The sequence below is a fragment of the Alligator mississippiensis genome, chromosome 1 (genome assembly GCF_030867095.1).
Source record: "Alligator mississippiensis isolate rAllMis1 chromosome 1, rAllMis1, whole genome shotgun sequence".
Taxonomy (NCBI): Eukaryota; Metazoa; Chordata; order Crocodylia; family Alligatoridae; genus Alligator; species Alligator mississippiensis.
In genome coordinates, this window is record NC_081824.1 from 212268841 (window position 1) to 212282007 (window position 13167).

The following is a 13167-nucleotide window of genomic DNA, read 5'->3' on the forward strand; positions in this document are numbered from 1 at the left end:
GCTCCCACAAAGCAGAGCAAATAATTTCATGCAGTAGTACTGGTACACTACAGAGAGAAATGGAAAAACCAAATTGTGCTGTTTTAGTATGTCCATCTCCACATAGTAAGTAAAGAACTCTTTCTTACATGTCTAAACCAAATGAACTTGCATTTGCTGTCAGACATTTCACAATGCTTAAACTAAGAACAGTAAATTCCTCATGACTAGAATTTACTACTCCAAGCACACCTCAAATCGAGCACTTGCCTGTACTTGGACTACACTGAATCAAATTTAAGGACAACGTGGTACATCCACCATTAACTACCCTATTTCTGTGGCTTACAGACACCTTTGGTGTTTCTTAAGATCACCTGGAATTTTAATTTCTCCTCCTATTCTTAACCTGAGGTGACTGTGTTCTCCGTTTTATTATACCACTCCTAATGTTGTTTCACTTCAAAACAAAGAGTTAGGCAGCTGCCAAAAAGATGGCAATGAACAGGAATTCATCGTGTCAAAAACATTATGATCTGTTATGGTCAGAGTTCTTTGCACCAGAAGAACTGCTCTATTATCTTTCTGTAGTAAAACAACTAGTGAAATGAGAGTTGCTGACATGGAGTATCACTAAATTCAGAAAAGCTAGTGAGTGCTTTTACTGTGAAACAGCATTATTTCTCATGGTGTAAAGTGAGCTAACACATTTTCTCTTTCAGTGGAAAATTAAGTGTCCTACCAGTCATACCCATCTCATACATTTTCTTGCTATTAAGAACACGCTCTTGCTAAATATTTGCATACAAACACAATGGAGTCTTAGTGCTGCAGTCTTCCAGCATCTTATTATGACATAGGGTCACTACATAAAAGCCGATCTACTGAAATCTAGACTTAGCGTCTAAATCAAGATTTTCTTTCCCATATTTAAATGAATATTTTACACAAGGATGTGTCATTTTCTAATACTTTCCACTAAAAGATTGCAGTTTTTTTCATCTTAATTTTAGGCAGCTGCATTTAATGCTACATGATCTGAGATACTCAGCTAATAGGACATAAGTTATAACCATGGTTCCTGGTTTTGTTTTTTTGGGGTTTTTTTTAAATCCCAGATTCTCAGATTAAAAAAAAAAAAGGAATCCAAAATTCTTTGATAAAAAACCCAAAAATGCATGTTTCATTTTAATTGCAGAAAAACACCACTATATATAGAGGTATCAGTTGAATGCAATGTTTTACTAATATGTTCACAATTTTAAAGCAATGTGGAAGCCTACCTGTCTTAATCAATATAACAACAAAGTATAAATACTGATATAATTTTGGCATTTGATTTTTTTTTTGGGGGGGGGGGGGGGGGGGGAGAGGAAGGAATCATGGAAAATCAGGAGCTCCCCCCACTCTCTTCCCTCACCAGGACACTGGCCCAGCTGCAGCTACCACCCTGCTGCTTTGTGGTGCTGAGCAGCCCTGATATGCTGTTGCCCCTCACTCCCAACAGTCCCCCATCCCCCAGTGTGGGAGGAACAGGGGAGGTGTGTGGGGAAGGGGAGGTGTAGGTTACAGGCAATGCATGGGGGGCATGGAAAATATGTACACACCCTATTTCTCCTCCTACACAGGGCACAGGGTTGCAGCCTGGCCAGACCAGCTCCGGGTAGGAGCTACCTCCAAGGCCCAGCAAATAGGACCTGGCACAGGACAGAGCAGTGCCACCACAGCTGCCAACGTGAGGCGCAATAGTGGCAGCGGCACAGAGTTGTGCCCCCTGCTGCTGCTGGGCAGGCAAGGAGGCTCCTGCCTAGAGCTGGTCCAGGCTGGCTGTAGCCCTGCACCCAGCTATGGGTATGCAAATCTTGGGGGGCACATACCACCTCAAACCAACAGATTTACCTGGAGAGAGCTGATCTTCACCACACTGCCTGGCTGCCATATGCACATGTGCACACACATGCATATGGCACCCCCTCTTCCCAGCAGCCCCTTACATGCTGGACTCTGCCAGCCTGCAAGGGGAAACCCATGCTTTCCTACGGTTTTCTCCTTTAAAGAAAAAAACCCAAGTTTTTCCATGGCAAATGGAAAACCTGGGTCCCTGGTTATAGCATACTATGAAACCTTACCTCCATTAAGGTTTCCCTCAGATTTAATCTCTTTTCTATAAGTTGACCATGTTCCTTAAGAAATGTGCAGAGAAATAAACTGAGATTCTGAATGAAGTTCTGTTCGTCATCTTTTCCATTGGAGTATGCAAGCCGGATATTTGTATTTAAAGGAAGCATCTAATGGAACAGTGAAAAAGTACAAGTTTTAGAGTAAAATAATTAAAATTTCTGCATAGTTTGGATAGCTTCAGAAGTATTACTAATTTAGATGTAACCCTTTCCCATTTGCAGGTCTCCAATTTCAATGTGTAAACCATAATAATTGTTCATGCAGAAAGACCACTAAATTAGGGACTAACCGAGTATTTTTAAGTAGGCTTTTGGGGGGTTCCCCCCCTTACAAAGAGACAACATGTATTTCTTTCTGGCATTCCCTTTCAGCTACCCTACATATGCTTTCCTGCTCCTTCCCATAACCCAAAACTAGTTGTCTTAGACAGGGCAACTCTACATGAACCAGGTGCACAAATTCCTGTGGACAGAGAAATGTATGACTGTCTATAACAACTTAAACTAGTTTTTAAGCTGACCATGTTCCTTAAGAAACATGCAGGTAAACAGACTGAGATTCTGTTTTTTACAATACCTTAGAGTAACTTGACTAATTTAAGTTACTCAAAGGCATTGTAAACAAAAAGTTAACCCTCTCCATTTTGTCCTCCATTTAGCAATAGATGCATTAAAAGATGCAACACTGCCTAACTCTAGCCAATAACTATACTAGCACATTGTTACACTTTTATGGAAGATTCTCCAGGAAGTATAAATCTATTATTCTTTGACATATTTGTACAGTGCCTAGCCTGAGCTGGAGCTACTATATAGGTGATACCACAATACAAGCAAAAATTAAATACAATTCCAATGTCTTAACTTTAAAGATTAATATCAAGACTTCCACTTCAGAGAGTGCAGGGTGGATTTGATTTAAATCAAACCAATTTAAATCACTGTCTAGGAACCCTCGATTTAATCATTGGTTTTTACAAAAAGTACATTCTTGTTGTTTGATATCCTTCATTCATTTAACTTCTTGAAACTTTGCACTGTTACAGAAAGGCAAGAGCTTGATTCTGTACACAGTTGCAGAGAGACAAGAGGGCCCATCATGTGTTATCTCTCATCTCCACATACTGATGTTAACAACAATATCTCTGGAGAGAGAAATTCACAGTTTAAGAACTGGAACTAAACATCAGAGATGTTTAATTGGATCTTCTAAGATGAGCACCGAATCCCATTGGGTAGAGTGGTCTTCTTTAACCTTTACTAATCTACAGAGGAGCCTCTGGGAACCCCATAAGATTGGGTCCCTAATATAGTCCATGGCCTGTTGTGACCTATTTATAAAGCTTTTCTGAAAAGGTTACATGAATATATTGTCTCAAATAGTATAAAATTAGAAGTTATCATCATGGAATAGGGATTATATCTTTGAGCTTTAACATACCTTAATTTAAAGCTATCTTTATATGTTTATTTTCTTTAAAAAGTAGCTCAACAAGAAATGATTTAAAAACAAACAAACAAGACTTTGGGTGGGGGGGGTTAACTGTTGATTTTTATTCACCCTGCGTGTGGCAGTGAACCTAATTTGTGTTTTCAAAAAAATTAAATCTGATGGTTCCAATACCATTTTAGTTTTACAAAACTGAAACAAGTTTAGAAAACTGAAGCCTTGGGATAAGCAAAAGATGTTCAAATTAAAGTGTTTTGGCCAAATTCAGCCAAATTAAATAGCAATATGCTACAGTGATAAAACTGGTGCAAGTTGCAAAAATAGCCCAACATGCCAAATTTGGGAATGCCAAATTGGTTGCATAAAGCAGATGAAATGTACTTGACCAAGAAGTTTTAAAACTATTTAGAATTAATATTTCTAATACAAGGATGGAAGAACAGATCACCAGTCAACTAAACAAAATAACTTCTAGAATACAGCGCAAAATAGAATTCTAAGCCCTCTCATACCTAAATGGGTATAATTCTAATATTTTTAAAAACAAAGCTGTATCAATGGTAGATGGGAGGGGTAGAAGGTAATGTTTTAAATAAACGTTAACTCTGCAATTCTGATCTGAGGCATCTAAAAATATACATCCACTAGATGTTGCAAATGAAGAGTGGAAAAACACAAAAAAAGTACCACAGTAATCATTTCAGACATCCATACAAGGGAAGATTTCTGAAATCTTCCATATAGCATGGAAGTTGAAAAAAAAAAAATATAGAAGAATAAAGAAGATTTCCCTTGCTCAGGCAGCGAAGTGGACTTTGATCATGTCTGACACCAGGATGTTCAATATACTACAGGTAGTCCTCGACTTACAACGTCTCGACTTAAAACGTTTTGCACTTGCAACGTTTATAAATTGATACCCTGTTTCAACTTTATGACTTCAGTTTCGACTTTACAATGTTTGATCTGATGTGACACCATGCCAGTGAACAAGTTCGCTGCATTGCTCATCTCCCTGGAGAACATCTGTCCTAACTTCCTTGGACACTAAGAAAGCAGACAAGACTGCAGAAAAACCTGCAGCCAAGACTCCAGAGAAGACCCCTGCCAAGAACCCTTCAAAATTCCACCAAGAGCCTTTCAAAAAGTCCAGCAAAGTCACCGCAAAGAAGTCCTTCCAAATCAATACGATTGCTATTTACAATACAAATACATTAATGTAGCTATATTACTAATCCATAATTGATTGAGTAAAAAATTCTGGGGTATTTTTGGTTAAAATAGGGTATCGCGCCTTGGTTCAGGAACCAATTCCCCATTTTTAACATTGTCTCATGAGAAAATTGGTTCCAAGTTACATTTTGACTTAGGCGGTTTTTCAGGAACCAATTGCGTCATAAGTCCGAGGACTGCCTGTACTTCAGCTCTGGGAGAGTAGCAATACCTAATCTGCCTAACATACATCGCGGAAGAACATACCACTTAATAAGGAATGACTGTTTGAGACAACAGGTTTCCATCAACACATGAAGGAACTTGGAAAAAGAATCTGGTCTATAGTCTCATCCAATTTTTTTTGTACATTAGATCCTACACTGCATATGAGGATTATTTTTGGGACTATTTCAGGGGAAGCACTAAACTTAAACTTAAGGCTTTCTGAAACCTTTTCCAATTTCATTAGGATTGCAAGCTGACAGTCATATCCTCAGTAAAAAGACTATGAGAAAGACACTTCCCACCCAAGGAAACCAAGCCACCAGAAATCTATGGAACTTTCCCATTCCTTAACCAATACTACTTGCAAACAAAAACATTTCACAACATTCAAGAATGAAATGCTAATGAAATTGTATCTCTTTTGCCTTTTGCCCTAGAATCTTAGTACTAAAAGAAATTGTGCCACAATATACTATATCAGAATGGTGCAATGAAAACTACATATGGATATTATTCAAACAAAAATTCTGATAAGACCCTTGTGTTTCAGAAAAGAAACATCAAAAGTTGTAAAGTTAAAAACTCACCCAAATAATACCTCAGTCTGCAAGTGAATAGACACAGAACTAAAATCTTGAAAGAAATTCCAATGCTGAAACAATGCACATCTTTAAAACAACCACACTGAACATTTAGATGTCAACTACACTGATTTCCTTCCCATGAATAAATAAAATGAACCAAAGTGCAAGGTAACAGCAAGCCAGCTTGCCGCCTTTAAGGCTAATTAGTTAGAAAGAACTAGACTTCACTCATTTTCACCAACAACCACATTGAAGAATATAACTTAGAATGCTCAAGAGACACTTGTAGTTGTAAGTGCAGAAATTCATCATTCCAAAAAAATGACTTAGTACAGACACACTGCTACAAAGTTCACAGCGTGAGGCCAAATGTTACGTAGGTCTTGTACATTTACCAAAGCCATGTTCTTGAACTTTATAGGCAGACCACCCAAGTAAGCAGATTTACTGGGTCACAGGCTGCTTGGAAAAGCCTCCATCAAGCCTTTACATTTTACAGGTTAAAAAGGCAAACTTACATGGTGATCACATCAATTCTGAGCTAACTATGAGATTACTCTACAATGACTATGAGATTCAAGAAATTTCTTCTTTAAAAGTAATCGCTAGTTGCATACAAACATTAAAAACTAAAGTGATGGTTATTTTGATGGCTTCTGATCTAATCACAAGAACTATTTTATGAATTCTAAATACAGCCTTTGTCTGATCGAAAGAACTAGCTCTATAACAAATATGTATTTGTAAGCTTAGGCTAGGCTTCATCTAGAAGAGGGGAAGGCAATTATTTCAGGTGGAGGGAGGGCTGCTTACTGAGTTTGGCAAGCCATCGAGGGCTGCATAACAAGCAGCCAGGGGCAGATTAATATTAATTTTCTACATTTTTAGGGGCCACATTTTGCCCACCCCTGCTCTAGAAAGATGTTTTTGCTAAAATATAATATACAGTTAGAATTAAGTTTGTTCTGTTTTATTAAAGCAAAAAGAAAGTTACCTGTTTTAACTGCATCATGGTCAGTGTAAAGAGAGTTACGAACTGTTCCTCATATTGGCTTACACTGACACCTGCAATCTCTGTGAGGCACTTCAAAGAGACATTTCGAAACATGGGAACATTTAAAAACTATAAAAAAAAAAAGTTTTAAAGAAGTATTAGGGATAGCACGCAAACATTTGTTGGGCATCTTATTTCTGATACCCAAAGTTCTCATCTTACTTTCCAGTAGGCCTGTGCAAAGCAGCAAGTATTCAATTTGGCCGATTCAGAGGGGCAGTGATTCCATTCACTGTCCCGATTCCATTTGGTCGATTCAGATTCAGAGATTTGGCTGCCGAATCAGGCCAAATCTCCTCTGAATTGAACAGGCAGTGGTGGCAGCAGCAGTGTTAGTGGCAAACAGGGACACCCCCCCACCCCAGGTGCGCCCCACTTAGCCCGAGTGTCCTGGCACATAAAAGGAAAAAAAGCCCCACGCTCACAGGCTGCAGCAATGGTGATCAGGGCCTCTGGGGGCTCATGGCAGAGCCTCCCTCTCCCTCCTCCTAGCAGCCATGGGGCAGCAGTCACATCACACAGGTGCAGTGCAGCTTGGCAGGACACCACGGGGCTTCTCACACTGTCCGGGAGCTAGGGACACTGGGGCTGAGCACTGTCAGGTGCCAGGTGGTTGCTGGAGATATCCCAGCTCCAGGACAGTGCATGGCATCCTGCCACAAAGGTGCCAGGCAGGGGGACCAATTCCCGCTGCCCCGGACTGTGTGGGGGCCTCTGCCACGAGCCCTCGATCACCACTGCTGCAGCCAGCGATTGCGGGGTTTTAAGTGCCAGGACACTGGGGCCAGGTCAGGGTCCCCCCCATGGTCTCCTCTCCCCTCCTCCAGCCCCCCTGCCCCCTACTTACCCACATGGAGCCTGGGTCCAGCTCCCTGTGGTGGTGAGCAAGGATCACCCAAATCTCTGAATCAATTTGGAGGCTTGATTCAATTTGGATTCGGAGATTCAACCCCCGAATCAGGCCGAATTTCCTTCAAATTGAATAGGCTACCAAAGCTTCACACAGCCCTACTTCCTAGTAGCAGTCACTTTTAAAAAGAGTGATTACCTTGTATATTAATGTGCTGATTAGCTTGGTCTCAAATATGTATCCCAACGGAATCCAGTTAAGGAACCGTAATAAAGTCTCCAAAGTTGCATGAACAAGGGGAGCATTTTGAGAATTTTCCTGTAACAGAACCATATGTAAAGTAACACTGTCTTTAAAAGAAATAAAGATAATTAAGGTTTTCATGAAAAAGTTAGTATCATTAGACTTACCATCACAAACTGACACAGCTGAAATATCTGTGAGAACTCATTGCACATACTAAAAACAAACAAACAAAAAATACACGTTAAATACTGAAGTATCATCATATTAAGTGAATGACACATCCACTTCAAAGATGCATCAGAAATAATCCAGAGAAGTTGCCATGAAATTTTCAGATTAATAACCAATTTCTCACATGCAAATTAAGTTTTACCTATTACAGGGATATTGTACCCTCTACTCACTGCTCTTTTAAAATGGCAACATTTAATGTAGAAGCTTAAGAACATAAAAATACATTCAACTTCAGTGTATAAGCAGCCTTTTGAGAGAAGTGGTAAATATTCCATCCAATCTCAAAAGCAAATACAGTATAACTCTGTATTTAACAGGAAAACAGTAGTTACATCAACTCTTCAACAGCAATAACTGAACTGTTAAGCTAATTTACATCAAATTAATGGGAAAAAAATGACAAAATGTTTGGCTTACCTATCCTTCAAATGCTTAGCTTTTACTTGAGTTATCTGTCCACTAGAGAAATCAAACACTTCTTCACTCAACAGTTTAAGGATCACCATATTGTTTTGGCAAAGACTCTCACTTGTTCTGCTTGCCCCTACAATATCACTTATAAATGTTGGCCAGTGTTTGGGCCATTCCTGTTTCAGAATCTGAAAATCAAAACAGTGTAGTAGGTATGGCTTTCTTCCTAAATAGCTGCTTGCACAAAATGAAATTATTTGTCAAATTGGTAATTTTTCTAAATTCCCATAAAAAAATAAAAATAAACCAAACTAGAACATACCTGAACAAGAATCATATTCAGTTTTCCAATATATACTTTCTCTTTCTGGAAGAAAGACAGGTAGAGTTAGGTTATCAGTAATGCTTCCCCACCCCTACCCCCACAGGAATTCACTTACTTCTACACATGTTGGATCAGATGAGGTCTTGATAATTAAGCCAACAACATACTTTTTTATTCCTGTAAAGAGGTAAAAATTACATTTTCAACCCACCTGATATTGGATTAACTGGAAAGCCTGATTCCAAGCATTAAGCAAAGGGTCTCCAAGGAATATGCACATGAAACTTTAAAATAGTCCAATGCACATGTGTACAAATGAAAAATAAAGTCTCAAACATTCTGAACTCTCCAAAGTTTGTTAGTAATTTATAACTGTTTTGATGTTTCAAGTAATGAAGTGTACCTAGATTGTAATTCTTGATATTACACCAAAGAAAATGGCAAAATAAGTAGCAACTAGAATTGGAATTTTTCATTTTTTCAATGCATTTAGTGTTCTCTAACCCAAACCTATCTGTATGACTGATTGCACCTAAAGGCTCTGCAACCTTCTGAGAGCAACAGCCACAGAGACTACTGATAATTGAAAGAAAACATACCCATGGCAGAAACTATGGAAACCCTTATTATACCACCATGTTTCAGGGATGGAGTCTGATGGTAAGAATAAAATTGCCTTGCATAGTAATTCGTAAACTCCCAAGTAAAGTATACTTTTATCCCTCAGACACCCTTTTTTTTTAAAAAAAAAAAGTGCACAACCATATTCCTATAGCTTCAGCAAAGTCGACATTAAAAACTGGAGATACATAGTGTTGACAGGGCTTCCTTTTAACCACCTTTTTGATTAAACAGATATTTCAACAGGTTTGACTTAATATAGTGGTAAAAATAGGCTTATCTTTTTTTAAGGCTGCTATTAATTTTAACACCAGCTCAGCTCAAATGCTGGGAATGTTTCTGCACATTTTTGCCCAGAAACTGAAGATTCAAATATCATGCAGCACTCTCAACTAATCTCGTTTGCCCACAATAAAATCTCATTAAACTAGTGAAACAATGATAAAAAAAGATAAACTAATTAAATTAAAATCACTTCCAATACCAGTTTCCCTTGATTTATGTGTTCCCAGAGAAAGGCGCATAAATCAAATTTGCATAAAGCGCACCCACTTTATAATGTAACAAATAGGGATAGGTTCCCAAGGCGGTGAGGGAGGGAGGCTGGGACTAAAGCAGGGGGAGGGGTGCCGCTCCAGGGACTGCACAAGGCAGCAAAGCAGGTGGAACAGAGTGACACTCACCCCAGCTGCAGCAGCCCCAGGAGCAGCCGGCATCAGCAGCCTGCAGCCGCTGGGCTGTGCCATGCACTACCTATCCCCCCCCCCCCCCCCCCCCGGGCTCTGCTTGTCTGCACTCACCTCTGCTCCTAGGCTGCGTCATGCCCGTGCGTAGGCAGCTGGTGTTGGCTGCTCCTAGGGCCACTCCAACACAGGCTGAGGTGAGTGCAGACAAGCTGAGGCCCAGGCAGCGTGAGGCATGGCACTCACTCAGCCTGTGCTGGTGTGGCCCTGGGAGCAGACAACACCAGCTACCTGCGCCAGGGTACGGCGCAGCCCAGAAGCAGTGGCGAGTACAGACAAGCGGAGAACAGGCACGTGGGGACAGACGAGTACGGTGCAGCCCAGCAGCTGCTGCAGTTGGCGCTGGGGTGAGTGGGGCCATGGCGCTTTCCCCTCCCCCCACAGACTTACCTGCTGGTGGGGGGGGGGGGGGGTGGAGAAAGAGAAGGAAACTTATGCTCATCACATAAGAGCAAATTTACCTCGCATATAACTAATTATGGGTCTAAATATGCTCATTGCACAAGAGCAAATTCACAAATAAAAGAACCTGCATAAATAAAGGGAAACCTGTATATAATATTCCTGGGGCAAGATTTAAGAATATAGTATTTTGTTTAAAATCTGCAGTGGAAGGAAGGAGTACAAGGATTTGGTCAAAACACTCATTTTCAAATTGTCATAAAAGTACTCAAAAGTAGTAACAAAAATGTGTTAGCCATTGCAGATATCAACGATCAAATTTGCAAATAAGTTGCGATAATGAACCTAGCCTACTCTTCCCTCCATATAGAGCTATCCAACTTCAAGGGAAGCTTCACATAGAGGGCACAGTACTGAATTGTTAACATTATTAACACTCCAATTTTTTGCAATAGATTAACAAACATTTATCAGGGATTAACATCAGAGGGAGGTTCTAGCTGTGACAGTCCAGGAAATGAGGCAAGGATTTCTATGAGTGATATCACCTAAAGAAAATATGCCCTACATTTGAAAGCTTGTCTAAATCTATGCTAACAATGAAGTTGGTCCAAAAGAAGATAAACTGCCCATAAAAATCCTTGCCCCTCACCAGAGGTTAGAAACTTAAAAATGCATAAGAAATTGCTTGCAGCAGGGCTCTGCTGGGGAGGGAAACCCCCTAAAAAAAAACCTCAGAATATACTGAGCATTTTAAAAAACAAGCCATTGTAATTTAACTCAAAACTCCCTAACATTTGAATGCACCACGTTGTGAAATAAAATAATGCACACATTTTTGCTATTTAACATTTCATATAAACTGGCATATAAATTCAAGTTTCTTTTCTACCATCAGAAATTAATTTTACACAATCTAGAAAGTTGGTTATAGCAAGAAGATAAACATTTCAGCTTGACCATGAAAGCTGCTAGGTATGGCGTTAAAAACACAGACACACATACACTCCAATTCTAACCCCCTTATTAAACACAAGTGAGTAAGCATTTTTAGAAATGGGAATAAGTCTCAGATGTCAGCCTCTCAGGTGGTCAAAATTCTATTGATACAATAAAATTTCAATCACTGACTATACAAGCCATTTTGCACTTGGCCCACTAATGCACCTTCAACCATCAAGACCATTTGTGAGAGGACAGAATTAAGTCTCCATGTCCTTTCAATTCAAGGCTGCTAAAAAGGGAGCTCAGTCTAGCTGTGCTGGCAATCTGTGCTGCAGACAACAGCGAACCATGAATTTTAAGAGGTCACCACCTTTTTTCCCCACAAACATTACATGGCCAATCGTAACTGCTGTTTACAGACCTCCATTTAGTGACCTAAAAGTCACATTTCTTTATCCTTGACAGGAGTAAGTTTTTCCAGCTTCCCAAAGCTTTATTTGGGGTGGAAATATACATTTCTTCTACAGCTATTAGATTAATAGCTTTATGTAATTTTTAAAGAGCATTACGTAATTCTCACTCCATACTTCAACAAGCTAAATCCTAGAGCATATTTCTAAATAAAAGGATATATAGCAGTTCTACCTTTAGCCTTTTATAAAGTTTACAAAGTTTACATTGGACAACAACAGCAACTGGAGTAACTCAAGGAAACTGCAAAGTCACTCTATGACAAGTTTGAACCTGCTTAATTGACTGCATTCCCCAGGGCTCCAAAAGAAATGCTTGCAAAGCTTCTTAATGCTCTGAAGACATTACAAAAGTTGTTTAGCCTTTTTCCTCCAAAATGAGACCAGAGTAGGGTGCCAACAAAGGGCTGAAGGGCAGAGCATACCTCTTAGTCAACATGCTGGTTAGTGCTGGCCTTGGATACCAATCCCAGTATTACCTGAAGGCACTGATTCATTCATTTGCTCCCTCAAAAGGCCAAATGTAAAGACTTCTAGACTTAGAAGACATTTCTTTCTTTTCTTCTACAGTGCTGGGTTTTACCTAGTTCCTCTGAGTCCACAGATGCTCCTCGTCAGGAAAGCTTAAGTATATCCTGCCAGGTGGGGCAGGGGGCACGTGCGCCCAGCTGTGTTAATAGAGAGTAAGGAAACACTAAACAGGGATGAAAATCAACAGTTTGAGGTTTGTTTGTTTTAACCCAAGGCCTTCAAAGACACTTAAGTAGACTTCTATTACTCTGTCTAAATATCAGTTGTCCAGCCATGTAAGAGCCAAAAGTGGCATTTACACACAGTTTATTATCTGTGCAGTAAACTGTACATTGGCTGGATAAGTATGTGGTTATGTATGCTGGGCTTATACAAGTTATAAAATTGTACCTGGGGGGGAAAATACTGAGTGAGCAGATGGGTCAGTGAGATAAATGCTGCTCTGGAAGGTTGCAGGCTTTGGGTTCTAGCCAGATCCTCACCCCCAATAAAGCAGAAACTTTACTACCACCACCTTCTACACTGCTCATGCAATGAATACTAAATACAAGGTGCAGTGGCTCAGCTAAACACCATTATCCAGGGCAACTTTTAGACTGCTCTACCCTGGAGAGGTAAGCATTCTGGAAGAAAAGCTGTTTGAGGGGTGACCCAGACTAAACAACCAGCAAAATGAAAAAACCTGTGGCAGGGACAAAGCAC

At 39.9% G+C, this 13167-nt stretch overlaps 1 protein-coding gene across 1 annotated transcript in view; it reads right to left on the bottom strand.

Moving 5' to 3' along the window:
* The window catches only part of XPO1 (exportin 1), a 59985-nt gene that overhangs the window by 23344 nt on the left and 23474 nt on the right, over positions 1 to 13167 (bottom strand). Inside the window, exons 6-12 of the mRNA XM_006273751.3 lie at positions 8869 to 8930; positions 8751 to 8795; positions 8435 to 8616; positions 7948 to 7996; positions 7736 to 7855; positions 6628 to 6756; positions 2109 to 2267 (exon numbers count right to left, since the gene is read on the bottom strand). Coding sequence (XP_006273813.1) covers positions 2109 to 2267; positions 6628 to 6756; positions 7736 to 7855; positions 7948 to 7996; positions 8435 to 8616; positions 8751 to 8795; positions 8869 to 8930 — 746 coding nt within the window. The remainder of the gene's footprint in view (positions 1 to 2108; positions 2268 to 6627; positions 6757 to 7735; positions 7856 to 7947; positions 7997 to 8434; positions 8617 to 8750; positions 8796 to 8868; positions 8931 to 13167) is intronic.